This window comes from Sciurus vulgaris, assembly GCF_902686455.1.
Source record: "Sciurus vulgaris genome assembly, chromosome: 15".
Classification (NCBI taxonomy): domain Eukaryota; kingdom Metazoa; phylum Chordata; class Mammalia; order Rodentia; family Sciuridae; genus Sciurus; species Sciurus vulgaris.
Window position 1 is genome coordinate 83,918,889 of NC_136476.1, and position 27,331 is coordinate 83,946,219.

Below are 27,331 nucleotides of genomic sequence, written 5' to 3' on the forward strand. Positions count from 1 at the left end.
TTTCTCCTGAAAGTTTTAAATTTTATGATTAGGGGGTGGGGAGATAGCTCAGCTGGTAGAGTGCTTGCCTCACAAGCACAAGGCCCTGAGTTCGATCCCCAGCACCACAAAAAAAAAAAAAAAAAAAAATTATGATTAGCAGTAAACTCAGTTTTTTCAAAGTGACAGGCTCACTTTTCCATTCTCAACCAAGATACCCAAAGCTGAATATTATAACAAAATTAATTTTTGCTGCTTTTTAAAATGTTGTTGGGGTGTAGCTTATTGCTAGGACATGTGTTTAACATGTGTAAAACCGTGGGTTTCATTCCCAGCACCAGAAAAAGAAAGCAAAAGAAAAGGTCAAAGGATGTTCTTAGGGGAAACAGCATTTCTTACTAGGGGCAGGTGGCAGTGAAGAGCCCTGCTGTGCCACGGCTGAGGCACCGGCACTCCCGCCACAGTGCAGACGTCCACACACAGGCAGTCGTGTTTCAGCATCATCATGAAAATATTCTTTTGTATCCCAGAGTGCCAGGGTTCACATAGGACATTTTGGGTGTGGACATTCCATACCTCAGTAAGGAATGCCTGAGTTCTTATTTTCAAGTAGCTGTTCATGGGAGAGCCAGGATTTTGACCCCTCCTGTATGTCCCTTCCCCAGGATCGCCTGAAGGACTTGAACAGCCAGGCAGATAGCCTGATGACCAGCAGTGCCTTTGACACCTCCCAAGTGAAGGAGAAGCGGGACACCATCAATGGGCGCTTCCAGAAGATCAAGAGCATGGCAGCCTCCCGACGAGCCAAGCTGAGCGAGTCCCACCGGCTGCACCAGTTCTTCCGGGACATGGATGACGAGGAATCCTGGATCAAGTACGTACTTCTGCAGCTGTGCCTCGGGCTTCCAGGAAGCCCACGGAGCCTTTAACAGCAGGTGGGCATGAGGCAGGAGGTTTCCAGCTTCTCTGGCCGATGGGGGAAGGACCAGGAAGTGTGGCAAAAAGGGCACAGCTCAGACACCCTGCTGGGCTGGACCCCGGCACCACGCGTGCTCACCTGGGATGCCTCCTTTCTTTGGCTGTCCAGGTATGCAGTGGATGACCAGAGATGGTCCCCGTGCTGATGGCAGTCCTTGATGTTACACTAGACCCTACCCTTTGGTCTCGAGGGGTTAGCGGATTTGTTCTGTTCTGGAAAGATCACTTCTTCAAGGAATGAGAGTTGTTTTTGGTTTTTCTTTTTCCCAATTTCCCCTATCCCCCAAAATGTCAGTCTGTCTTTTGTAAATGATATAGCATGTCATAAGACCACTAATATGGATCGCTCTTAATTCCTTAATTTTCTTAAAACCTTTTAAAAATTATGTACCTAAATATTTTTATGCATTTATGAATATATGATGGATACATGGTTAAATGGGGCTCATAAGGATAATGCCAGCAGCACCCCATCCCCAGCATAGCACCAGCCTCTGCAGAACCAGGACACAGACAAGTTACTGCTCCTTCCTGTGCTCATGGACAGAGAAGGTGTGTCTTCCAAGAAAGAGCAAGGCTTTCCTGGAGAGATTGGTAGATGTGGTGAGGACACCACAGGTCAGCTGAGCCCACATGAAAATGAGGAAGTGCAGACACAGACCGTGCTGCTTCTATTCCCCAGGGAGAAGAAGCTGCTAGTAAGCTCCGAGGACTATGGCCGAGACCTTACAGGTGTTCAGAACCTGAGGAAGAAGCACAAGCGGCTGGAGGCGGAATTGGCTGCGCATGAGCCAGCCATTCAGGTGAGGAAGTATCTTCCAGGGTGGGAATGGGCTCAGTGACAAAGAAATCCCTTGCTCTTATTTCACTGCGGTCTTATATTCATGGTACCTCAGCCCAAACCATGAAGGAGAAGTTCTGAATTTGCTACTGAGGGCTTTTTCTGGAAACCTCAAAACAGAGGCACCCAGAAGCAGGTACCAGGAGTGCTACCAGCTGTTGACCTGACTTCTCTTACCTACCAGGGTGTCCTGGACACTGGGAAGAAGCTCTCTGATGATAACACCATTGGGCAGGAGGAGATCCAGCAGCGTCTGGCCCAGTTTGTGGAGCACTGGAAAGAGCTGAAGCAATTGGCAGCTGCTCGGTGAGCACTCAGATGAGGGGACTTAGGGTGCAGAGTGCCAGATCTGGGCCTCCTGACAGCTCCTGGGCCTTTTTCTTAGGCATGCAAGAACCCATTGGCTTGCTCCAGGCCACCTCTGGCAGGCCCACGCTGAGCTGGTCCTGTACCATGAATCTGGACCCAGTGTGCTTCCTGTCTGAAGAATACACTGCCTACTTGGTACCCCATGGAAGCATGGAGCAAACCACCCACACGTCTCCTTCTTGAGTGTTTCTAAGCTGGTGTTAACTCGGAATGTAAGTCAGAGGAGATTGATGGCTTTTCCTGTCTTCGGTACTTAGGGGTCAGCGGCTAGAGGAGTCCTTGGAATATCAGCAGTTTGTAGCCAACGTGGAAGAGGAAGAAGCCTGGATCAATGAGAAAATGACACTGGTGGCCAGTGAAGATTACGGAGACACTCTTGCTGCTATCCAGGTTAGGGAGTGCCAAACATAGAACCATGGACTTAATAGCTTAGCATACAGGAATGTGCTATCTTGTGGTTCTGGAGACTGAAGTCTAAACTGTGATGCCAGCAGGGCCCTTCTCTCGGCAACTGTAGAGAATCCTTCCTTGTCTCTTCCAGTGTCCAATAGCCCCAGGTGTCCTTGGAGTATGACAGCAACCCTCCAGTCTCTGCTTTTCCACATGACTGTCTTCCCTGTGTTCTTCCTTGCATTCTCCTCTGTGTGCCAGTTTGTGTCCAGTTTGCCTTCTTGTAAGGACACCAGTCCAGTTGGCTTAGGGTCTGCCCTAGTGACTTCTTAACTTTGCACATTCCAGCAGCACAAACCCTACCTTTACAGGCAGCAAAATGATGGCAGAATTCCTTACATTGGTTTACAGGTGCCGCATAACAACCCTAAAATTCAGTGGTTCAAAGTCACAGCTGTTTCTCTTGCCCATGATTCTATGAGTCGGTGACTTTCACTTGGGATCCCTTGGGCAGCTGCATCAAGGCAGAAGGCAGCTAGCTGGAAAGATCCTAGTCCTCAGCTGGACCGCTGACAGCTAGGTCAGGATTTTGGCTGGGATAGTTCATTCCCCTTCTATGTGACATCTCATCCTCCAGGAAGCTGGACCAGCTTCTTTTGGTGGCATTCAGAGAGGTAAAGGGAGATGCTGCATGTTGTCTCAGGACATCACACATTGTCATTCTCCCCACATTCTGTTATTAGAGTCTGTCCCAAGGCTGAGTTTGGTGGTGCACACCTATAATTCCAGTGACTGGAGGCTGAGGCAGGAGGATCACAAGTTCCAGACAAGTCTCAGCAACTTAGCAAGACCCTGTGTCAAAATATAATTGTTTTAAAAAAGATTGGACTGGGGTTATGACTCAGTGGTAGAGCACTTGCCTACCCTGTATGAGCCACTGGGTTCGATTCTCAGCACCACACATAAGTAAAATAAAGGTCTGACAACAACTAAAAAATAATAATAACAATAATAATGGACCAAAAAAAGGAGGGGTTGTGGCTCAGTGGTAGAGTGGTTGCCTAGCATGTGTGAGGCACTGGGTTGGATCCTTAGCACTGCAAATAAGTAAAATAAAGGTCCATTGACAACTGAGAAAAAAAAGAGGAGATATATATATATATATATATATATATATATATATATATATATATAGAGAGAGAGAAAGACAGACCATTATCCTTCTGGAAAAGGACATCTTTAAAAGAAGAAGGGCTAGGCTTATGACTCAGTGGTAAAGCACTTGCCTTGCATGCATTGGGCACTGGGTTTGATACTCAACACCACATAAACAAATAAAGGTATTGTGTCCATCTACAACTAAAATTTTTTTTAAAAAGGAATCAAGGTGGCCTCTGAGCCACCTACCTCACAGTAGGAACCGTGAGAACCACTGAAATATGGATGGAATCGGTGAGTTCCCTAGAAGCAACAGGAGCAGGTTGTCTCCAGCACCAAGGATACTAAGGAGAAGAAAAGACTTTGGAGGTCCCTTGAGTGGTCCTTCAGGCTCAATAAGTGTGTGTTGTGTGTTCATCTGATGGTCTGATGCGGGGAAGAGGGACACTAGCTCCGTTAGGAGCAGGTCCTTAACCCCGTCAGAAAGGCCTTTGACCAGAACTTCCCAAGCCCCATCCGTGGCCGGTTCTTCCTGCATCTTGTTTTCACTCTCTTTATGAAACTAATTTGCCAGTGTACCTCTGTCATCTTACTCCCACCTGGACCATGGGACATAAGGGCAGGCCCCATCAGCCAGGTGCTCAGCAGCCAGCCTTTTTGCTCTTCTCCAGGGCTTACTGAAGAAACATGAAGCTTTTGAGACCGACTTCACTGTCCACAAGGATCGTGTGAATGACGTGTGCACCAATGGGCAAGACCTCATCAGGAAGGTGAGCCCACTCAGCGACAGCTGCGTGCAGGTGACACAACAGCCCACAGAGCTCAGCTACCGGGATGTTGCCCAGACTGAGATCTGCGTGGAGACCAGGGAAAGGTCCATTCCCATGTTTCATAAGGAGGAAGAGGGTTATGTGATATGCTGGCCATTCCCCCTTTTGAAGACAATTGGTAAAGTTAATTTGCAATGCTTACCTTTTCTGCCTAATTGTGACAATAGCACTTCCAAAATGCTGTTCTTAGTTTATTTCTCAGTAGTATAAGCTATTTAAAGATATGGTAGGAAATAAAAATAAGTAAAACAAAACAGCAAGTACTCATAGCTGGGCATGGTGGTACATGCCTGTAGAGCCACTCAGGAGGCTGAGGTGGGATGACTACCTGCACCTAGGAGTTCTAGACCCCTTTAGGCAACAGAGCAAGACCCCCCATCTTCAAAAAAAAAATAAAGTCACCTGGGTGCTTTGACAAGGATCCGATGCCACAGGACAGGTGTTTTGGTGACCCCATTTCCTAGGAGCTGCACACATACCTTGAGCATCTGAGACTGCACATTACAAAATTTGTATTTGGTAACTACCCGTGTGGCTAAGGTTTTGATCTGTGAGAGGCAGGAACATTTCTATCACTGGAGAGCTCGTTTTCTGGCTCCATCAGCATAAATTAACAAAAAACTAGTTTCAGAGACTCCAAGATTTGACCACCCTCATGACAGCTCTGCTCTATGAGCTGTGCAGTGACTGGGCTTGGAAGCTCTTCAGCCTCTGCAGGGAACTGGGACTTTGTCCCCAGCATTGCTCTCTCCTGTGGAGCTGCTCTCTCAGCTCTGCACTGGCTGTGGAGTCCTTTCAAATAGGATTTAACCAAGACTGAGTCCCAGTGTTAGGGCTTAACAATTTTTAGTGTCTCCAGTATCAAAACATTTTTCTGAACCACTGTTTTTAATGCATATTATAGTAGTCATTTCTTGGCTCTATGGTTTTTTATTTAAATGATAATTCCTTAGGCTTTTTCTAGTTTTTGTTTTGTTTTGTTTTGAATAAAAAATTAACACTAGGCCAGGTGTGGGGGCACACACCCGTAGCCCTAGTGACTTAGGGGGCTGAGGCAGGAGAATTGCAAGTTCAGGCCAGCTGGGCAACCTTGGGAGACCCTGTCTTAAAATAAAATCATGAAAAGGGCTGAGGATGTAGCTCAGTTGTGGAGTGCTTGTAGGTTCAGTCCCCAAAACTGCAAAAATAACAGTGAATGCATCATTGTAGTGTGAACCTCAGCCCCTTCCCAGGAGGAGCAGGGCCCACTCAGGGTCTCCATTTCTGTGGCTTTCGTTCTGCTTTGCTCTTTGGAAGCCTCATCAACAGCTCCTAACTCAGCAGTGGCCAAGGTGACAAATGACCCATGTGACAGAAATTGAGTACCTTCTGGGGACACGGGTGACCATCATGGGAGGCGTGGCTGACAGTTGTGCTCTCCTTCATGGCCTAGAACAATCACCACGAAGAGAACATCTCTTCAAAGATGAAGGGCCTAAATGGCAAGGTGTCTGACTTAGAGAAAGCGGCGGCCCAGCGGAAGGCAAAGCTGGACGAGAACTCGGCCTTCCTCCAGTTCAACTGGAAGGCGGACGTGGTGGAGTCCTGGATTGGTGAGGGGCTTTAGCAAGACTCCCAGGCCAGGAGGGTTGTTCCTAGAGCCGTAACTTGTGGGTTCACATGCAGTTGGTGTTCTTCTACAGTGAATAAATTAATTAAATGTGGGTCAGAGAGCCTGCCTCCAGAGCTGGCCATGGCAGTGCTGGCTGCCAGAGGGTGCCATCCAAGCTCCCTGGTGCTGATATCAGGGTCCATGTGACCTCCGTAGCTCTTGTGACTCAGAGTGAGGTCAGCCTGGGTGCAGGGGAAGCCAGCTGACATAGGGGCAGAGGGCTGTTAGTAACTTCAGAATTTAAATGTAAACAAAATAATGATTTGCATCATTTTCTATCTCAATACATCTTGCTGCACTGTGTATAGTTTCCATGCTTGGTTTTCTAGGTGAAAAGGAAAACAGCTTGAAGACAGATGATTATGGCCGAGATCTGTCTTCTGTCCAGACTCTCCTCACCAAGCAGGTCAGTGTGGCCAATATTAGTGAGGGGTCGAAATTTATTAGGTTAGCCTTTCTGGTAGACAGCAGGAGGTGGGTGTCCTGTGTTGAAAAGATGTCCTGTAAGGCCCTCAGCAGTGAGAGGCTCCAGTCCTGGGACTTGGAGCTCCCAGACTAATTGGGGAAGTGAGCCTACAGCCAGGCCTCATGGACCTAGGCTCAGTCACGAAGGTAAAGTGATTCTCGTGGTCACATGGGAGGTAAGTGTTCCAGACCTTCCCGAGGTGGGAAGGACCTGGCAAGTCAATAGCCCTGGGGTATTGGGGCCCATGGCTGGAGGCGAGCAGGCTGCTGCCTTAATCAGTGGTCTGGGGCAAGCAGGAGTCATGAGTTCCAGCAGGAGCGGGGACAGGGCTAATGCTGTGAGCTGTGTGCCAGGAAAAGCAAGTCCTAGTCTTGCTGCTGTCACTCTACATTTGTTCGTCACTCTTCATTCCAGGAAACGTTTGATGCTGGCCTGCAGGCCTTCCAGCAGGAGGGCATTGCCAATATCACTGCCCTCAAAGATCAACTGCTGGCCGCCAAGCACATCCAATCCAAGGCCATCGAGGCCCGGCATGCCTCCCTCATGAAGAGATGGAGCCAGCTTCTGGCCAACTCAGCCACCCGGAAGAAGAAGCTGCTGGAGGCTCAGAGTCATTTCCGCAAGGTGAGGGTGGGAGTGGGTCCAGTGACAGGACCAACACATGCCACCATCCTATAAGGACGTCAAAGTTTCAGCCAGAGGAGCTGAGACCAGGCCTTGGGCCAGCTGAAATCAAGGCAGATGGGACCTTTGCCTTTGGGAAGTTGCCCTTTAGCGCCACAGAGGACAGACAGGCATGTGGAGAGGGGCAAGAAGAGAAGGGGGACAGAAGGGTGGTGAAGGCTGAAAAGCAGATGTGGGAGACAGGAGGCAGAGGGTGGAGCTGGCTTCTCAGCAGGCCACGCACCTGGATTTCTGGAAGCTGCCCCTCCCTCCTGCCCACACACCTCCCCTCATCTTCCTGCCTGAGGATGATACGTCCTGCCCCTGGCAACTCTGATCACTCCCCTCTGCTTCCAGGTGGAGGACCTCTTCCTGACTTTTGCCAAAAAGGCCTCTGCCTTCAATAGCTGGTTTGAAAATGCAGAGGAGGACTTGACAGACCCAGTGCGCTGCAATTCCTTGGAGGAGATCAGGGCTCTCCGGGAGGCCCATGATGCCTTCCGTTCCTCCCTCAGCTCCGCACAGGCAGACTTTAACCAGCTGGCCGAGCTGGACCGCCAGATCAAGAGCTTTCGTGTGGCCTCCAACCCCTACACCTGGTTCACCATGGAGGCCTTGGAGGAGACCTGGAGGAACCTGCAGAAGATAATCAAGGTGGGCTTCACTGTGTGCGACTCTCCCAATAACTCCCCAGGGGGTAGCCGTGTCCTTGCTGAATGCCCCCCGAAGGTGGGTCAGGGTCTAGCAGAAGTGACATCTGCCTTGCTTTGTCTCAGGAGCGGGAGCTAGAGCTGCAGAAGGAGCAGCGGCGGCAGGAAGAGAACGACAAGCTGCGCCAGGAGTTTGCCCAGCATGCCAACGCGTTCCACCAGTGGATCCAGGAGACCAGGTGCCTGCCTCTGTGGGACCTGACCTCCAGCTCCTGGGCCTGGCAGGCCTATGTCCGGTGCAGTGGTGCACACCCATAATGCCAGCAATCCAGGAAACTGGGGCAGGAGGACCATAGTGAGGCCAGCCTGGGAGACTTAGTGAGACCCTGTCTCAAAAAAATAGAAACACTGGGGCTGGGCACAGTGGCGCACACCTCTAAGCCCAGTGGATCAGGAGGCTAAGGGAGGAGGATCGCGAGTAAAACCAGCCTGAGCAATTTAGTGAGGCTCTAAGCTACCTCAGCAAGACCCTTTTACTAAATAAAACAGAAAAAGGGCCGGCTGGGGATGTGCTCAGTGGTTGAGTGTCCCTGGGTTCAATCCACAGTACCATTTTAAAAAGAAAAGAAAAAAAAATTTTTAAATGGAGGCCTACCCAGTGCTGTTCCCTGTAACTCCAGAGACTCAAGAACCTGAGGCAGAAGTATCACAGATTTGAAACCAGCCCAGACAGTAGATAGAGCAAGACCCTATCTCAAAATGTATTTTAAAAAATCAAGGCTGGGGGCACGGGTAGCTCAGCAGTGTAGCACCCCTAGGTTCACTTCCCAATGCTGGAGAGAAAAAACAATGGTGGCCTGCTCACCAACAGGAAAGGTTGACACAGCCAGTGGGCTCTGCAGCCAGAGGGTGGGCACCTAGAAGAGTACTCGCTGGTCTATTTGCCCCAGGACCGAGTTCCCAGGTGTTCCGCGTGGGGTACACATGGGCCATGGTCAGCCCCCAGCAGCAACTGGGCAACAGCCAGGGCAGGGTCAAGTGCAGAATGGTACTGACATTGTTGGTTTTTTCTTTCTTTCTTTATCGTGTCCTCCTTGTCCTTTCCCCCGATCGCTGCTGCGTCCGGACACCACCTTGTCTCGTGGCTGCTTGGATCTCCACTCCACAGAACGTACCTCCTCGATGGGTTAATATTGTCTTCTTTTTCCGGGCTCGTGATGTGTCGGTGTCTTGTGTGCTTGTCCCTGAGCCTTGTCCCCCTGTGGCCTGGCTTGTAGAAGATCCCAGGCCAGGCCTTCCTTCCTGCCGACCCAACCTGTCACCTGACAAGGAGGGTGTGCCTTGCCCCACACCCACCATCCCTAGCAGGGCCTGCATCTGGGAGCAGGCCGCACCTCTACCTTCCCACCCAAATTCCCAGGGTTCTCTTGAGGTGGGACCGAGCAGGAGGCCAGAGCGAAAGCCCCAACTGCCTGTTCAGCCCCTGGCATCATATTGGACTTCTCTTGCCTGTTTCCCCAGTCTGTCCAAAGAGGCTGTATTTCACCCCTAGATGTCCCTGGGCATGAAGCTAGATGATAGTTTGGGGGCACAGACCGGGCATGGCCAGGGTGCACCTCCCCCCAGGGCTGAGGCTGAGGCAGCCTAGCATCCCTCTAGTGGGAGGGTAACCAGAACCGTTTGCCCTATTAGAAGACAGAAATGCCCAGTGTTAATGCTGTGATGTGAAGACAGGGCTTGGCGGAGCCCCAGAGAGGAGCAGGGCACTCCCCCAGTCCCAGCGGGGCCTCTGCAGAGCTGGGGACCTTTGTCCAGGCTGCTCATCCTCGCATTCTCAACCAGTCCTACCAAGACCGCAGTGACTTAACTGGTGCCCCTGAGATTCTACAGACAGGACATCCAGGAGGGTGGAGGTGGAGATGGGAAAGATCTGCCCAAACCAGTCAGGCTGCATGATTCTACTCAGCATGGGGGGTGTCAGCACGCGGCCTGAGCCCTGAGGCTCCCCGGCTCCCCGCACCCACGCGGTCTGCTGCGCTTGGTCTTGTCTCTGTGTGGTGCTGTGCCCCCTCACCTGTGGCTCCTCCCAAGCCTTGTCCTGCCTTGCCCAGTGCTACTGAGCTGCCCCAAGGTGGCCACTGAGCCCACCACCTCCAGGTCCCTGCCGGTGCCAGGTTGCCCTTGCCTGTGGCGCGTGTCTGTCAGGGAGGCCCTGGCTGCCGCCTTGTGGTGTATTCACTTGGTTTCTTTTCTTTGACTAGCATAGCATATCGTCGGGTCATTCGTGTCTATCAGTATGAAGTTGGGGATGATCTGTCTGGAAGGTTTTTCTCCTCTTATTTCTCTTCTTCCCTCACTGTGGTTTTACAATGCACTCTGGACTCCCAGGCGGCTCTGCTTTCTGACTAACCCACACCCTCGGCCGCTTGGGCAGGAGGGTCTGTCCTCCCCTCTGCTGCACTGGCCCCACCTCCTACCCCAGGTCCTGGGGCACCTTTCCCCGGGACAGGGCGTGTCTTGTGAGTCTGTCCTGCTGGGTAGGAGGAAGCCTAGTGCCTTGCCTTGCTAGTGCACTTTGAACCTGGGGAGATCTTGGAGCTCACCCTGGCCCTCTGGGTTTACAGGGATAGGTTGGGACAAACGATGGGAACTGAGGAAACGGGGCTGAAATCCCACTGAAGCCATGCACACTGTGTGAACGCATCCCTGCACGTGACCCCAACTCATTTGTCTATGTTCACTGGTAGCCTTCTGTGACCTCCTATTGTGTTCCCCCAAGAACTTGGCCCTGGAAGGCCTGGCCCTGACTGTGTCTGACAATGGGACCTGAGTCCCAGGGCTTAGTCACCGCCAACCCTCTCAGGCAGGATAAACCACTTTCCAGACACCCACTTGGGCCTTGTCAGCACCCTGCTAATTTGTTTCTCTGAGAGGCTGTATTGTCACTCACCCTAGAATGTGGCTACCCCCTCAAGAACCTGCAAGGAGACTCCAGGGAGACCTAGGGATACTCATGGGTCCTCAGCCCTTATATCTCCTGTCTTAGGTTTTTTATCCTCCCCACAACTACAGAGAAGGGGCTCTGTCATCCCAAGGGACAAAACTTGATTCCCAAGTGGCCTCACTTGGCTGGGGCTGAGGAGCCACATGAGAAATCAGCCCATGTGGCTCTGAAACAGGAGAGGTGTTTCCTGCCCTCATGGCTCCCAGGGCCAGTCAGGGAGGACAGCTGATAGCAGATAGGCTTTGTTTCTCTGACAGAGGACCTGCAGGCTGCCAGGTGTTTAGCCATGAGGGAGTTGATCCAGAGCTGACGTCTGTGGGTCCTTCCCTCACTGTGCTTCTGTGTTTAGGTCCTGCATGGTGGAGGAATCTGGAACCCTCGAATCCCAGCTTGAAGCTACCAAAGTGAGTGCCTGAAGGCTCTGCCCCGGCTCAGGTCACACCCCATCCCTGGGCAGGCCTGTTCTTCCTTCTTGGCCCAAGTCAGGCTCCACATGGGCTGACTTTCCCCATGGCTTACAGCAGCCTGGGACTTGTCATTTTAGTCTGTGGCAGCCACTACCTGGAGCCCTTGAAGAGGGAGAGGCCTTTCTGTCCAGTAGACTGTTTCCCTTTCGGGTCAGCCAGCTGACTTGTGAAAGTCTTCCTGCGGTTTCACCACTGTTCCCATCCTAGGTGGTCTCAGGATAAGCACCTGAGGCCAAGGAGGGCAGATTGTGGGCTCCTGGGCCAGGCCTGAGAGGGGGTCCCATCCCTTTGTCTTTGCCCCCACCCTGCAGCGCAAGCACCAGGAAATCCGAGCCATGAGAAGTCAGCTCAAGAAGATTGAGGACCTGGGGGCTGCCATGGAGGAAGCCCTCATCCTGGACAACAAATACACGGAACACAGCACCGTGGGCCTGGCCCAGCAGTGGGACCAGCTCGACCAGTTGGGCATGCGCATGCAGCACAACCTGGAGCAGCAGATCCAGGCCAGGTATTGCGCCTGCAGATGGTGGACGCATGGTGGGCATGGCAGAGCCAGCCCAGCACATGCCACCTGCTGTGTGGGTGGCTGGTCCCTGATTCTGTTGTTCTTCCAGGAACACAACCGGTGTAACGGAGGAGGCCCTCAAGGAGTTCAGCATGATGTTTAAGTGAGTATAGCCCCACCTGGCCGGGGGCGGCTCGGCAGCAGGGCCCGTGTGCTGAGCAGCCCTCGGCTCTGCTGCAGACACTTCGACAAGGACAAGTCTGGCAGGCTGAACCACCAGGAGTTCAAATCCTGCTTGCGCTCCCTGGGCTACGACCTCCCCATGGTGGAGGAGGGGGACCCTGACCCGGAGTTCGAGGCGATCCTGGACACAGTGGATCCCAACAGGTGAGCTTCCAGGATGGTGGTGGACACCGCCCAGCCCTGGGCTGCACCCACCCTGCCTACTCACTGCACCTGCTCCCTCCCTTCCCCAGGGATGGCCACGTCTCCCTGCAAGAATACATGGCTTTTATGATCAGCCGCGAAACTGAGAACGTCAAGTCGAGCGAGGAGATCGAGAGTGCCTTCCGGGCCCTGAGCTCGGAGGGGAAGCCCTATGTGACCAAGGAGGAGCTCTACCAGGTGCGGCTGTGGGAGGGACAGGGAGTGTCCTGCAGACAACTAAAGCTACGCCTGTTTTGTGGTAGTCTAGGGCGACAGTTCCCCATCATGAGCCTGCCCTGCGCTGGGTGTAGGAGTTTTACCCCATTTACAAACACAGATCACTGAGCCAAAGTCTTGCACCTGCTCAGAGAACTGGCCCCAGCTGTGGCTGGCAGGTGGGCTGAGCCAACTGCGTCTCTCCCTCCAGAACCTGACCCGGGAACAGGCGGACTACTGCGTCTCCCACATGAAGCCCTACGTGGACGGCAAGGGCCGCGAACTTCCCACCGCCTTCGACTACGTCGAGTTCACCCGCTCACTCTTTGTGAACTGACCCTCTGCTCCCCGCCAGCCCGACCCCCACCGCTTGCCCCGCCAGGGCCCCGCTGCATGTCGACTCCTCTGTGCTCTCGGGACAGTGTTCCTTCCCAGTGTGACCACAGCCTGTGCTTAGCTTGGGTAAGACTTAGTTGAAAATGGTGCTTTAATAAACCGCTTCTGGTCAGTCACAATCACCAGGTTGCTGTGGGGACCCAGCTCCACGCCTGAGCCGGCTGCCCTCATTCCGACATAGAAAAATCCAAGCGGCCAGCTCGCTCCCTTCTTGTGCTCTCTCCCTCCCCCACATTTTGTTTTCATGTAAAAGACAAATAAAAGACTTGCCTCTTCCCCCCCCCCCAAAAGCTCTGCTCCTCTTCATTCAGCTGACATCAAACCGCTCGACCACCTCACCCCACTGCTTCCCCGATGGGGACACCTGTCCCCACTGCTCCTTGTGCCCTCAGGTGGCCACCTCCGCTGCCAGCTGGTCCAGGTCTTCTGTTTCTCGGGGCCCTTGTTCAGTGAATGCTGTGCTCAGCTGCCACACCTTCACTGTGCCATTGGCGTCACCGGCAGCCAAGAGCTGGGTCTGCTGACTGTTGAATTCCAGACAGTAGACAGGGCTTCCGTCCTGGGTTTGCACAATGGACACTGTGGGCTTCTGGGAGCTTTTCTGGAGATCAAACAGCTGCACGTCACCTGCAGGAAGAGAGGGGTAGACATGAGAAGCCACAGCTCAAAGCAAGGCTGCTGCAGGCACTCGGTTCTGCCCACCTGCCCCATACTGGGCTGCAGTTGGGATCTCTGGAGGACAGTCATCCACACAATGCCCCCGACACAAATCCAGGTCTCACTTGTGCCCGTAACACCACTTAGAGGTATGGTGGCCTTTTCCTACCTTCCCCAGAAGCAGCTGCAAAAACCAGGGACGCACAGGAGACCAGCGCACTGCAAAAAGATATTTGTGGGACAGCTGCAGCGAGGTCAGGGGCTGGGCCTGCAGCACGGAGTACAGGTGGATGTGGCCGTCTGTCCCTGCGCTCAGGAAGAGGTTCCTAGATGGAACGCAGGGCAGAGAGGGGGCAAGGGCATTGGCCTGGGTGTCTTTTATGGGCCCGGCCCCTGCCACCAGACTCTTCCTAAGCTTTCAGCTCATGAAAAGCCCCCTTGGTCCCCAAAACAGGTGAATTCTCAGCAAAGGGGACAGTCCCTAGGACTCAAATGGGGAATGAGCAGAATGCAGGTGCTTAAAGCAGTTCTGTTACGTGGCCTGACGGGCTGTAGGTTGGTGGGACCTGGGCCTCCCGTACCTGTGGAAGGGGGAATAGCTCACAGAGTAGACGGGACCCCCGTGGGGAGAGAACGTGAACTGTGCTGGGGCCCGCAGGGGCACGGAGCTGGGCATCCGCGTGAGGGCCACCTCTTCTGCTGCCAGGGAACACTTGAGTGGGAATCCGCCTTCCGTGCCCAGAATGAAAAGGCTGGAGTCAAAGCTGGAGAAGGCCACAGCCGTGACGCCCACCTCGGTCTCACCCCGCGAAGGCTGTGGAGACAGGGCAGCAGTGGGTCAGAGCCACGGGCCTCCGCACACTGACCTGGAGGAGGGCGCACTGGCCACACCTGCGGCTGCGGCCGCGCCCTGCCCACCAGCTTCCCAGCTCTCAAAGTCCCTCAGGCTGCCTACCTTCTTCAGCTTGGTGCTTCGTGGCAGCTGCTGGACCAGCAGGGCAAAGCCCTCGGCGAGCTGCAGCTGGCCTGTGCCAGCCCCCTGCCAGAGCAGCACCTTCCCGTCCGCGGCTGCGCTCAGTAGCCGGAAGCGATGGCTGTGCCGAGGCTCCGGCAGCCAAATGACCTGAGATGATGGGGGGATGTCTCCAGCCTGCCCCAGTGTCCCACTTCCAGGGGAAAAAAAGCAGGCAGAGGGGAAATTCTGGGTGGCCCTGGAGCCAGCTTAGCCACCCAGGGAAAGACTTGGCGGGTTCTGAGTTTCCTCCCCAGTCCCAGACCCCACTGGGCCATCTCCTATGCGGCGCCTGCCTAGGAGGCTGGGAACAGCCACAAGGCCCCAGGGGGCTCCCACTGGCGGAGAAGTGCTTCATGTCACAGGAGCTCCAAGACTGCCCAGGGCAGATGTCCAACTGCCAACTCCTCCCCTCTCGGCCCAAGGTCCCACTCCCTCCCAGGGAAGGTGGGACGTCACTGTCCCCCTGCGGGCTACCTCCCACATGCTGACCTGGCACACAGGGTCTGTGTGGGTGTCATCTGTCAGGCCTGTGCGCCAGAGCAGAGGGTCCTCAGAACGGCTCATGTCCCACACCAGCACCTCGCCACTATAGAGCCCTCCTGTGGGGACCACGCCGGGCATCAGCTTGGCACTCCCACAGCCCAGCTCCCACTCCCCACCCAAGCTCCTGGAGCCAAGACCAAAGGTCCCTTCCCTAAAAATCATGCCCTCAAAGGGGAAGTCCTGGCTCCCCAGGCCTCAAACTCAGTCCCCTCTTGCTGCACCCCAGGGTGCCTGCCCCACAGCAAGCTGAGGCCCCTGGCCTGGCCCTTCACTCCCTCCAGCATCACCACCCCTACAGCACACGTCGGCTCCTATCACAGCTGAGAGCTGCCCAGGGTGCCTACCATTTTGGGCCTCCAATCCTGCCTTTGCCCAGCTGCATGTCACCCATCCCAGAGATGCCCCTTTTGCCAGGCTCCACACCACATGTGTGCCCCCAGAGAGCTTCCGCGACTCCAGACCACACCCAGGTACCACGCTTGCTGTCTCCTCTAGGCGGCCTGCACTAGCCAGGCCCAGAGGCTGGCAGGCCAACGCACGGCTGCAGGGCAGGAAGCAGAGCCCAGGAAGGAAGGAGGCCAGGGCGGGCGGGGGCTCACCTGCGACGTGGGAGGGCTTTGCGTGGGGTGGAAGGCGAGGCACATGACGGCACTGGGCACCTCCACCACACCGCCGGACGGCTGCTGGGGGTTCAGGCCTCGCCGGTCCAGGTTCCAGGCACACACGAAGGACTTGAGTGTGCTCCAGTCCCCATCATCCAGCCTGCGGAGGGACATGCCCAAGGCGCTCCCAGGGCTCCACACACTACCCCAGGTTCACCACCGTCCCCTCCACACCAGGCCACACTACTCTGGATGTCCAAGTGGCAGATTCCTCTAGGACACCCCTAAGTATGTTCTCTAGAAAAGGGTCCCCAGACACTGAAGACAGGACTGTGCAGTGGTGGAACGGGGACCCTGGTCAGCAAGGAACGGCACCAGAGAAACAGCTGGCAAGAAGCCGAGACAGGCTGAGGACAGCTGCCCAGGGGACAGGTGGGCCCAAGGCATGGGCTCGCCATCCCTCCCCCTCCTCTCGCTTTTCCCACCAACCCAGTGCCAACACTGTGTGGGCCATCTCAAGGAGACCCCAGGTGGCTGAGCTCTTGGGGCCTCCCACTGCCCACTGCCTGCCCCAGCTGTCACTCACCGACCGTATGCACAGGCCAGCACGGAAGCCGGTGGCATTCCACGAAACACTGGTCACATGCAGACCCTGCCCTTGAGCAGGGGGGTAGCCAGGTATGCAGACAGGACACCTGCAGAGAAACACAACCCTAAGCCACAAAGCCCTCCAGCAGGTGCCTCACAGCCACCAGTGAAAAACCCAGCTGGGCATGAGCAGCCCAAGGCCCTAAAAGCTATTCAAGTCCACAGCCCAGTCCTGGAGGAAAACATAAGGCCTTCATCGTGGCATCTCTCCCAACAGGATCCTTCCAGAACCTGGAAAGGCAGGGCCTGAGATCTGAGCAGATGTCAGCTCCAGAACAGAGCCAAGGGGCGTGTACGCACGCGCGAGCGCACACACGCACTTTAAAGGCCCTAGCATCTTGTTTCTAGTCCACCATGCTGGAGCAGCAAAGGAGATTGTCACAAAGGATGCACACAAGGCGGTAGCCACCAAATACCTGTTTCCCACCTCTACCCTCCTGCCCCCAGGTATGGAACTCCCAGTGTAAGAATCCAAAGTCTATGAGAAACCCCACAGTGAGCACCCACCCACTGCCAAAGCCATGGTGTGGCCGCTAGAGAAAACAGTGAAGGCTCCCAAGAGCTCACGACCTGGGAATTCAACTCCTGGGTACAGACCCAAGGGGACAAAAGCTTCCAAATGCAAGAAATGTGTACGCAAAGCTGCACACAACTATAACCCCAGTGACTAGGGAGGCTCAGGCATGAGGATAGCAAGTCCCACCCAGCCTCAGCAACTTAGTGAGGCCCTGTCTCAAAAAATAAAAGGGGCTGGGGATGTGGCTCAGTGGTTCAAGCACGCCTGGGCTCAAAGAAGAGAGAGAAAAGAGGAAGGAAGGAAGGGAAGGAGGAAGGGGAGAAAAAACAAAAGAAAACAGACTGGGGGTAGCTCCATGGTGGAGTGCCTGCCCAGCACGCACGAGTCCTGGGTTGCAGCACCAGCGCCAATCGTGATACCATCCACTTGGGGAACAAACAAGGACTGGCTCAAGAACAGAAAAAGTCGGGCTGGGGAGACAGCTCAGCTGGTAGAGTGCTTGCCTCACAAGCACAAGGCCCTGAGTTGGATCCCCAGTACCGCAAAAAAAAAAAAAAAAAAAAACCAGAAAAAGTCATCAGGCAAGGGATTCACTGTAGTTTGGCCAGGTCATGGCCAGGTTTAAAGGCACTCCTCTGCCCCACGTTAGAGAATGGCTATGACACGAGGCCGTCAGGAAACCAGCACACTCCACGACTGTTCAAATGATGCAGCCCAACCTCCCACCTGTCCACAAGTCACTGGAACACGAACTTCTAGACGCAAAGCTGCTGCCTAGACAATGCAGCACCAGCAGACCCAGATACACGACGGTGTGTCTTAGTGGGACAGAAAGTCAAAAGGAACCAAGCAACGCTCTGGTGAGGGGAAGGGTGTCAGCATTTCATCAACACTACCCAAATAACGGACAAGAACAACTTAGAGGAGGAAAAGCTTATCTGGGAATCACAGTTTCGGAGGTTCAGTTCATGGTGGGCGACTTCACTGCTGGGGGGTCTGACATGGCAGAACATCATGGGGAAGGGCCGGGCAGAGGTGAAGCTGCTCAGCTCATGGCGGCCCCAGAAATAGAGAGCCTGTGAGCAAGAATTCAGGGACAGGGTACAGTCTCCAAAGACAGGCCCCACCTGCCTGGTTACCAACCAGTAATCCATTCAAGCTCTTTGCTCATCAAAAGGATCAGCCTACTGATCAGGTCACAGTCCTCAATCTATGAACATTCTCGGCTTTTCAGAGGACACGCATATGCAAACCACAACAAAGGGTCACAAACAAAACAGAAAGTGCTCTCCTGTGGGGGGTCTCTCAGCCAGTCCCTCATGGATGAGAAAAGGGTTAACTGCCGGAGGATGGTGTTGGCTATAAATCAATCAATTACCCATAAACTTATCTAATCGATAAACACACAAGAGCCAATACTCCTCCTAAATGAGAGGGGCACGATGGGTCTGGCCATACCAGCTCTGGCCTCTAACGACATGCAGTAGCCCAACTCTTTTTTATTTATAGACACACAGGTAAAGGGGCTCTGAACGGGAGGAACTTCTTCTGTGATGAACAGGACAGGGTGGAGTTAGGGGACCCATGTAGGGGGGACTATCGCAGAAGCAGACAGGAACCACTCCCACAGTGCCAATCCCCCCGCCCCATAATCTGGGACACACTTCCCTATCTGCCAGTTCCGGGAAGTCAGGCCTCTGTGCCATGAGGCTCAACCTAGTCCGATTCTGCTAAATAAGGATGGCTCCCCACACTCTCCCTCATAGTTCAAAGGTACCTGATGACAAGAGAAAGCTACATGTCTGTAGCACAGGAAAAACTCCAAAGATCTGTGGGCTAGCATTGCCCACTGTATGGGGGTTCCACATATCCGCAATGACTGGATTGCCTACGAAGATATGCACTGCTTCCAAAAGTCAGAAAAGATTTATAATTAAAAATTAAGTATCAGGCTGGGTATATAATTCATTGGTAGAGCATCTGCCTAGCATGTGTGAGACCCTGGGTTTGATCCCCAGCACCACAAAAAAAAAAAATGTAAATAAAAATTAGATAACTAGAACTGGGGTGTAGCTCAGTGCTAAAGCAGACTTACCATGCGTGAGACTGGCTCCTTCCTCAGCTCACATGCACATACACACAAATATCTAAATAAGGTGTTCAGACTTAAAAATTTAGATACTTCAAAGAAAAGGTAGAAAGGACCTGATGGTGTGGCTTAAGATGGAGGCCACCATGAAGAAGGTAGCTGCAAATGTCAAGGTTACTTGTTCTGTGTTTGTTGTTTTTTGGTAGTTGTAGATGGACAGCATGCCTTTATTTTATTTTTATGTGGTGCCAAGTATCAAAACTCAGTGCCTCACATGGGCTAGGCAAGCACTCTGCCACTGAGCCAGAGCCCCAGCCCCTCAATGTTACTTTTAAAGATCAGCAAAAGACAAACCAATCTGTACAGAATCTGAGTAGCATCACGGAGCTACAGGAAGAAAGAATCTTGAAAATTAAAAGATGCCTGTGATGACATCGTGCTTGCAGATGATGGCGGCTTAATGATACCTTATCAAACTAGGGATGTTTCCTGAGCCATTCTCAAGAGGAATCACAGGAAATGTTAGAGGAAGCAAAGAAAAATTTGCAAGAAGAAATTGATGCCTTTGAAGTGAAATCAATTCAGTGGGTGTTAGCAGATTTGAAAGTTCAGTTATACATAAAATTTGGCAACAAAAATAAATCTTAACGGTGGTGAAAGGTAGACATTTTATATTTTTCTGTTTAATAAACTTGAATATTGTTTAGACATGACAATTTCCCTTCTTCAAATGACATGGAAAGAAAAACTTTCTCTTTTTAAACTTCACTTATTTAATGGAAACTTGCCTATTTTCACATGCTTATTTTATATGTTTAAAAAAAGAGTATACAAGCCAGGTGCAGGGGCTCACAGCTGTAATCCCAGGGGCTCAGGAGGCTGAGGCAAGAGGATGGCCTAAACCCTGTCTCAAAATAAAATATAAAAAGGGCTGGGGATGTGGCTCAGTGGTTAAGCACCCCGTGTTAAATCCCTGGTACCAAAAAAATAAAAAAGTATTGATCTACATATTTTACATAACTATATCAAGTTTAGGGGCTTTATGTCATGTTATTAAAATCGGTTAAGTAACCACCAAAAAATAAAAATAAAAAGAAGGGGAGGAAGGGGGTCAGGGGAGGGACAGAGGAGGGATGAGTGGGGAATGAAACTGACGGGCCTGTTCATCCTGGAAAATTGGCTGCCACTCTGGTGTCCATTTCCCCGGCCAGAAGGTACAGAGAGACTGATGGCACCTATTCCCAGGCACCAGTGAAGAACAATGATTTGTTCTCAAAAACGTAGCTCAGGTAGGGCGCTTGTCTAGCACCTGTGAGGCCCTGGGTGTGATTCTCGGCAACCACATAAAATAAATAAAGTTTAAAAAAAAAAAAAAACTTAGCTCAGGCTGGATATGGTGGCACACGCCTGTAAACCCCGCAATTTGGAAGGATCACAAGTTTGAAGCCAGTCTCAGCAACTTACCAAGGACCTCAGTAATTCGGCCAGACCCTGTCTCAAAATAAAAAATAGGAAGGCCTGGGGTTGTAGCTCTTGGCACAGCACCCCTGGTTCAATCCCAAGTAGCAAAAAAATGACAAAACAAAACAAAACAAACTTGGTAGCACCTGGAGAAAGAGCTTGGGGAACACTGGTCAGTACCAGTACTACTGCTACTGGGGTGCATCAACTCAAAGACCTAAAACCAGCTGGGGGACCACATGCAGGGGCACGGCCCAGGCCCAGCAGCCCTACCGTCTGCTGTGGTTCCGTCCAGTTCACCTCGTAGCCATCGAAGGCGTGGCTCTGCCAGTTCTTGTTTAGTTCTCGGATGACCATTGGCCTCCACCCTCCGGAGAAAGGCTGCCAGCCGCGAGGTGTCATGCTGGGACAGAGGCAGCACAGGAACTGGCACAGGGGCCTCTGTCTGCACCTGGGCATCTGCATGCTTCCGGACCTGGGCAGATGCGTCAGCAGTGGCAATGGCTGGCTGTCTGGCAACTTTTCTAAGATGGAGAGCAAAACCAGCATCACTACCCAGCTGTACTCCCATGGCCCAGCACCCTCGCCTTTCCAGTTACTGGGCCTCCGATCACTTTTGTGCCCACACTGTCCCCTCCTTTTGTAACTAGTCCCTCACGGATTAGGAGGAAACTGCTGTGTGGCTTGGGTTGGAGATGATCCCCCCACCCTATGTTCATGAAGACGTGACCTTCAGGCAGCCAATCAGAAGACTCTCCCCAGCCTGATTGGTCAGGGGTGGCCATGTGACCCAAGGTGGCCAGTGAGGGGCTGCCCCAGGACTTTCGGTGAGACCATTTGATGCAGGAGTGCCCTTATCTAAAGATGCTGGCAGCTGTAAGAATCCCGGCATCCAGTGCCAGCAGCAGCTGTGCAGCAAGCACCTTGGGCCTGTCCTCCTGAGATCCCCACTGACTCACCCCTCGCTCCCTCCATCGGCAGTGGCCCTCCCATAGGATGCCTTCCTCACACCCACGTGATCAAGGCAAGCAGGCGCTTCTGTGGCGAGCTAGTCGATGGAAGGCAGAATGGGTCCCCCCGTGGCTGTTCTCCATCCTGCCACCTGTGTCCACTTCCTTGTGACGGCACATCAGAGGAGAGGTCAGCCACCCTTAGACGCGCAACGCACACACACACACACGGAGACTCTGGGGGTAGTAACTGCCCTGGTCACCGTCGTCGACTAGAGGCTCCGCTCACAGGGCCATGCACAGGCTCACATAGGCACAGAAGCAGAGCCAGGCCCATCTTACTGAGATGGAAGGCAGGGGGCTGGCCCCAAGCAGGCAGCTCTCCTTAGCACCCAGCAAACCCAGCAAAGACGCCCTCCTCACCCGCCACACTGCATCTCCTGGTGAGCCGGGCCCACCTGTTTTCTGTACTCCAGCACTTACACTTGGCACATGGATGTTCACTAAACAAGACCGAAAGCCCACTCACTGAGCACCACCTAGCTCGGCCCTGAGTGCTTAGCAACAGAACAGGAAACATTGTGCTTCCGCAGGAGAGGGAGGGACAAGTAACATGGGAATGTCCCCAAAGCAAACAGTGCTCAGTGCGTGCAGAGGTGGGACTGGGGGACTTGCTGGGGAGCCGTCTGGATGGGAAGGTGGGGAGCAGGTGTCAGGGCAGCAGCACTCGGCTGAGCCGCGAAGGAGTGAGAGCCTCCAGGCAGAGCGGGGAACGGCACTGGGCTGGGGCAAAGGGGCCAGAGCAGAGCCTTGGGGAGAAAAGGGGTGCGTGTGGCTCAGCGGCAGAGCACCTGCCTGGCACCAAAGGCCCTGGGCTCCAGCACCAGGCAACGAAAACCTCAGGTAGCTCAGAGGACAGAGGCAGGCACTGCACGTGGTGGGCCGTCCATGAAGAGTGGGCACCTGCTGGGTGCCAGCCACAGACCACCTTAGCAGGGAGAGTCAAAAAACCTACAGCCTCTCTGGATGCTCAGGGGGCATGCAGGGTGGGGCAGGCACCCAGGGGAGGAGGGCACAGGAGTGAAGGCGGGACACAGGGTGTCGAGACGTTGCAAGGGAGTGTGGAAAGGCTGGTGATGGGCTGGGGGAAGCCAGGTAACAACAGAGGGGCTGCCTGGAGAACCACTATCAGCATGTCCCCGGACGTGAGGGCCAACTCAAGAAGAGAACCCTGGCAGCTCCTTTGTTCTTTGGGTTTTTTTTTTTTTTTTTTTTTGGACGGGGGATTGAACCCAGTGGGGGCAGGGGTCATTACCGACTGAGCCATATTCCCAGCCCATTTATATTGTGAGACAGGGGTCTCGCTAGTCCACTTAGGGCCTCACTAAGATGCTGTAGCTGGCCTTGAATTTGTGATCCTCCTGCCCCAGCCTCCTAAACCACTGGAATACAGGCTACACCCCAGGGCCCGGCCTACCTCCTCATCTTACTCACCCTCACAACCACACCATGAAGTGAACACCATTTTCACAGTGGCACTGAGGCACAGAGAAATACCCCCCTCTCCCCCGGGGTCAGAGAGCAAACAGGGGATCACCATGAACTGGAGCCTGCAGTCCTTTCCAGAGAATACAACTGGCCTCACAACACAGCTGCCTCCCAGGCACAGGGATTTCTCCCAATACCCTGGCCGTTATTCACACCACATATATGTCAGTGTTTCCCAGGGAAGATTACACAACTGTCTTAATGTTGAAATGAACATAAACCACGAGCTCATGTAAAAATGCCCAGAGGGAGGTCAACCGTTTTCAGGGATCTCTAGTAATAATCTCTTGTTGTTTCATTATCCATGCAAATAATAAATGCCAAGACATGAGAATTCATGCCGAAAAAAACGGAAACCAGGGACAGGGCTGGAGATGCAGCTCAGTGGTAGAGCCCTTGCCTGCACACGCAAGGCCCTGGGTGCCATCCCCGGTGCACGGGCACACACACACAGCCCAGTGACAAATCTCTGAACTGGTAAGAAGCCACATTGTTCTCTTTCCTCTCTGGGACACTAAGTCAGCTTCCCGCATCCTGATGTCCCTGGGGATGAGCTCCAAGGCCCCGGCCCCAGAATGGTGTCAAGGGTAAAGCCCCAGAAGGCCCCCTTGGGAAGTTCAAGGGAGAATTCAGGGCGAGTTGGGTCCTGGCTTCTTCCTGAGTCTGAGGGCTGTCCTGGTGGACACAGCCTGCAGGACGTCAGGGCATCACACTGGATAGCCTGGCAGAGAGAAAAGGAAACAGTAATTCCATGAGACTCCCAGCTCCGAGCCCGGCTTCCAGAGGGAAGCGGAGCCTCTGCAGCCTGAAGTGCAGCTGTCTGCCCAAGGGCCTCAGGCCGCGAAGGACCCCAGAATGTCACATGCACTGCTCAGAGGACGTGACAACAGCAGAGTTAGGAAATGGAGGGAGGCCACCAGAGCCTTCTAGATTCCTTTCCTACCTCTTCTGGACCAGTCATACTTCCTTGAGAAGGTCCCGGGAAACCTCCAGAGTGTCTGCCACGAGCCGGTTTGGGGTTGGTTTTCTGGTCAGCTGTTCTAGCAACTCGTCAGGGCAGAGCACCAGCCTCCAGCCAGGCATGCAGCCTTGCCAGGGGCCCCAGGGCATGCTGTGGGGCACCGGCCCTTCTGCATACGCTCAGCGCAAAGGTTTAAATAAGTGAGGAGTGGAAGGCCAAACAAGACCCGAGTGGGCCGTTCCCACACTGTCCGCCTGGAAGCCCATCCACAGTGTCAAAATGGGACAAAGGCCCAAGTCCTAAGCAGAATGCAGTCACTTCCTTTCTTTCTTTTTTTTTTTTCAGTGCTGGGGAATTGAACCCAGGGCCTTGTGCTTGCAAGGCAAGCACTCTACCAGCTGAGGCTATCTCACCCAGCCAGTCAGTCACTTTCTTATTAAGAATATGCACTCAGGGGGCTGGGGGATAGTTCAGGTCGGTAGAGTGCTTGCCTTGTAAGCACAAGGCCCTTGGTTCGATCCACAGCACCAAACAAAAAAAAAAAAAAAAAAAGAATATGCACTCAGGGCTGAGGTTAAGTGCTCAATGGTAGAGAGCTCACCTAGTATGTGTGAGGCCCAGGGTTCGATCCTCAGCACCACAAAAAAACAAAATAAAGGTATTGTGTCCACCTACAACTAAAAAAAAAAAAAAGAATATGCACTCCAGATTTCCTTAATTTTAGAACGTGCTGATAGTAAAACATACCAATTAATCAACAACAGTTCCCTGGGGAAATCTAAATCTAACGTGTGTCAGCTGTAAGACACAGCACTTCTAAGATCTGCTAGGTATTGGGGGTGGAGCCCTGTCCAGCAAGTGTGGAAATGCAGAGAGAGGGCGCCAGTCAATGTGCCCCAAAGCAGAGCTCCTCACTCCACACACCAGCACTCAGGAGCCAGCCTCGGGCTTCTCAAGTCGCCCTGCCAAGCAGCCTGGGCCACACACCAGCCCCGAAGTGGGCAGTGAGCTGAGACCATTCTAGACCAGCAGCCAGAATCACCCAGACATTGCCTAAAAGACACCTGCTTCTCCTCCTTCCACTTCCAGTTTCATCCAGTAGGTGTGGGTGGAGCTAACTGGCTTTGCTCACCAGCAGCCAGATGAGGGTGGGCTTGACCCTAATCTGTATGAGACTGGGTGGCCAAGGCCCTGGGGGTCACTTTTCTCAGGCCTGCCCTTTTTTTTTTTTTTCTGATTCCATTCCTTTGGGAATGGAACCAAGGGTGCTCCAACCACTGAGCCACATCTCCAGTCCTTTTATGTTTGAGACGGGGCCTTGCTAATTTGTTGAGGCCTAGCCTTGAAACTTGCTGGGATTATAGGCATGCCCCACACTACCCAGCTCAGGCCTGCCCTTTAATCCTGGGCTGGCGGTATATATAATGTGCACATGAGGGTAGGGTTTTTTGTTTTTGTCTTGGCATGCTGGAAATTGAACTCAGGCCCCTGCAGAGAGCAAGCACTACTGAGCTACACAGCCCCACCCCTTCTGAATGCCACTCCTACTCACCTGGTCCTGCAATGCAATGAGGACAGTCCACCAGAGACATGCCATTCGGTGGCCTCAGGTTCTCCTTCCAGAATTCCCTCCTCTTCAGGGTCCCTGGCTCCCACACATGGCTCTCCACCTTCTTCCCTTCCTAGGCCTGTGTACTCATCCAGGAACTAGATGTGACAGGAGCAGAGATGATAACTGACCTCACTCAGCACAGTGCAACCAGCTTGTGGGCACACAAAGGCCTGCATATGGTCAGGACACAGGAGGACGGCAAATTCAAGGCCAGCCTCAGCAAAAGTGAGGTGCTAAGCAACTCAGTGAGAACCTAAATAAAATATAAAATAGGGCTGGGGGATGTGGCTCAGTGGTTGAGTGCCCCCAAGTTCAATCCCCAGTACCCACCCCCCCAAAATAAACAAAGCCCTGCCCCAGATCTGTCCCAGGTGTGAAGTGTCATGAGAACTTAAGAGCAACAGGTGATGCTGAACCAAATTCGAGGTACAGCCTCCTGTTTACTTGAACTTGCCTCTTGGTATATCAGGACAGCACTACTCAAGGATGACACGGAGCTGAAAGTCAGCCTAACCGGGTACTTTCTTAGTCTTTGAACCTCTTCTATGTGCCTGGTGATAAAAGCCTAGTATAGTATAAACTGTCTATCCAAGAACAGCTCTGGTATTACACATCTGTAATCCCAAAGACTCAGGAGCCTGAGGCAGGAGGATCACAAATTCAAGGCTCACCTCAGCAACTCAGCAAGACCCTGTCTCAAAATAAGACACTCGAATAGTTGAGAATCACAGATTTAATTCTCCCTGAAGCCACACGGTCCGGCTTAAAAATAGACACACTCCAGCAGGGGGTGCCAACACTGCAGAACCCAACAGGCCAAAGATTCAGGAGGCCAGGATGAGGAAGGGCAGCCAGGTTACCTCAGGCCCACTGGAGCCTATGGGGAGACGAGCAGCACAGGCCCACCAAGGAAGGACACTTCAGTTCAGCATTTCCTGGGAGACTGCCTAATAGGAGACACCCACTGCCAGCCCTCAGGGAGTTCAGAGTTCACCTTGGGAGACAGCCCCGATTGTCAGACACACCCCACTGGGAAGAAAAGCCCTGGAGCTAGAAAGTGGGGATGGGCTGCACCAAGAAGGCACTTGGCCTGAAGAGCACACCTGAAGCTGCTTAAAAGACCCAGGCGCCACGGCACACACCTGTCACCCCAGTCGCTCAGGAAACTGAGGCAGGAGGACCACAAGTTCAGAGCCAGCCTCAGCGACTTAGTGAGACCCTGCTTCAAAATAAAAAGGGCTGGGAATGTGGCCCAGTGGTTAAGTAGCCCTGGGTTCAATCCCTGGTACTAAACAAATAAATAAAGTTAAGTGATTAAAATAGCCAGGTTCAGTAGCACCTGTAGTCCCAGGCTACTTGGGAGGCTGAGGTGGGAGGGTCACTTGAGTGCAGGAATTTGGGGCCAGCCTACACAGCATAGCTAGAACTCCATCTCAAAAAAACAAATAAGGATAAAAATTTCAACAAAAAAAAAAAAAAAAAAAAAAAAAAAAACCGAATAAAAGGATAAAAAAAATAAAAATTTAGGGTTGGGGTTGTGGCTCAGTGGTAGAGCACTTGCCCAGCATGTGTGAGGCACTAAGTTCGACCCTTAGCCTCATATAAAAATAATAAATAAAGGTATCGTGTCCATATTCAACTAAAAATATTTTCTAAAAGAAAGAATAAAAAATTTTAAAAAGAGTTATGTGTAATTTTACCATTTTTTTAAAGGTACCACACACTCCAATAGAATGTGA

The 27,331-nt window shown here is 52.9% G+C and overlaps 1 protein-coding gene and 1 pseudogene across 2 annotated transcripts in view; one reads left to right on the top strand and one right to left on the bottom strand.

Annotated features, from left to right (window-relative positions):
* Nucleotides 1-13,279, top strand: part of SPTAN1 (spectrin alpha, non-erythrocytic 1) — a 67,759-nt gene extending 54,480 nt beyond the window's left edge. The window contains 18 exon segments of the mRNA XM_079113447.1: nucleotides 645-853; nucleotides 1,640-1,760; nucleotides 1,983-2,104; nucleotides 2,425-2,557; nucleotides 4,387-4,485; nucleotides 5,978-6,137; nucleotides 6,526-6,602; nucleotides 7,077-7,286; nucleotides 7,683-7,979; nucleotides 8,102-8,214; nucleotides 9,144-9,161; nucleotides 10,237-10,299; nucleotides 11,329-11,383; nucleotides 11,758-11,954; nucleotides 12,061-12,114; nucleotides 12,192-12,338; nucleotides 12,428-12,575; nucleotides 12,805-13,279. Of these exon segments, the coding sequence (XP_078969573.1) occupies nucleotides 645-853; nucleotides 1,640-1,760; nucleotides 1,983-2,104; nucleotides 2,425-2,557; nucleotides 4,387-4,485; nucleotides 5,978-6,137; nucleotides 6,526-6,602; nucleotides 7,077-7,286; nucleotides 7,683-7,979; nucleotides 8,102-8,214; nucleotides 9,144-9,161; nucleotides 10,237-10,299; nucleotides 11,329-11,383; nucleotides 11,758-11,954; nucleotides 12,061-12,114; nucleotides 12,192-12,338; nucleotides 12,428-12,575; nucleotides 12,805-12,930 (2,349 nt within the window). The 3' untranslated portion in view covers nucleotides 12,931-13,279.
* Nucleotides 13,063-21,808, bottom strand: LOC306645587 (cytoplasmic dynein 2 intermediate chain 2-like; annotated as a pseudogene). The gene is made up of 9 exons (XR_013766903.1): nucleotides 21,761-21,808; nucleotides 20,795-21,045; nucleotides 16,393-16,501; nucleotides 15,804-15,966; nucleotides 15,151-15,260; nucleotides 14,602-14,769; nucleotides 14,228-14,460; nucleotides 13,816-13,972; nucleotides 13,063-13,616 (listed from the first exon to the last, which is right to left on the bottom strand). The product of XR_013766903.1 is annotated as a cytoplasmic dynein 2 intermediate chain 2-like (transcript).
* Nucleotides 21,809-27,331: the final 5,523 nt, after the last annotated feature.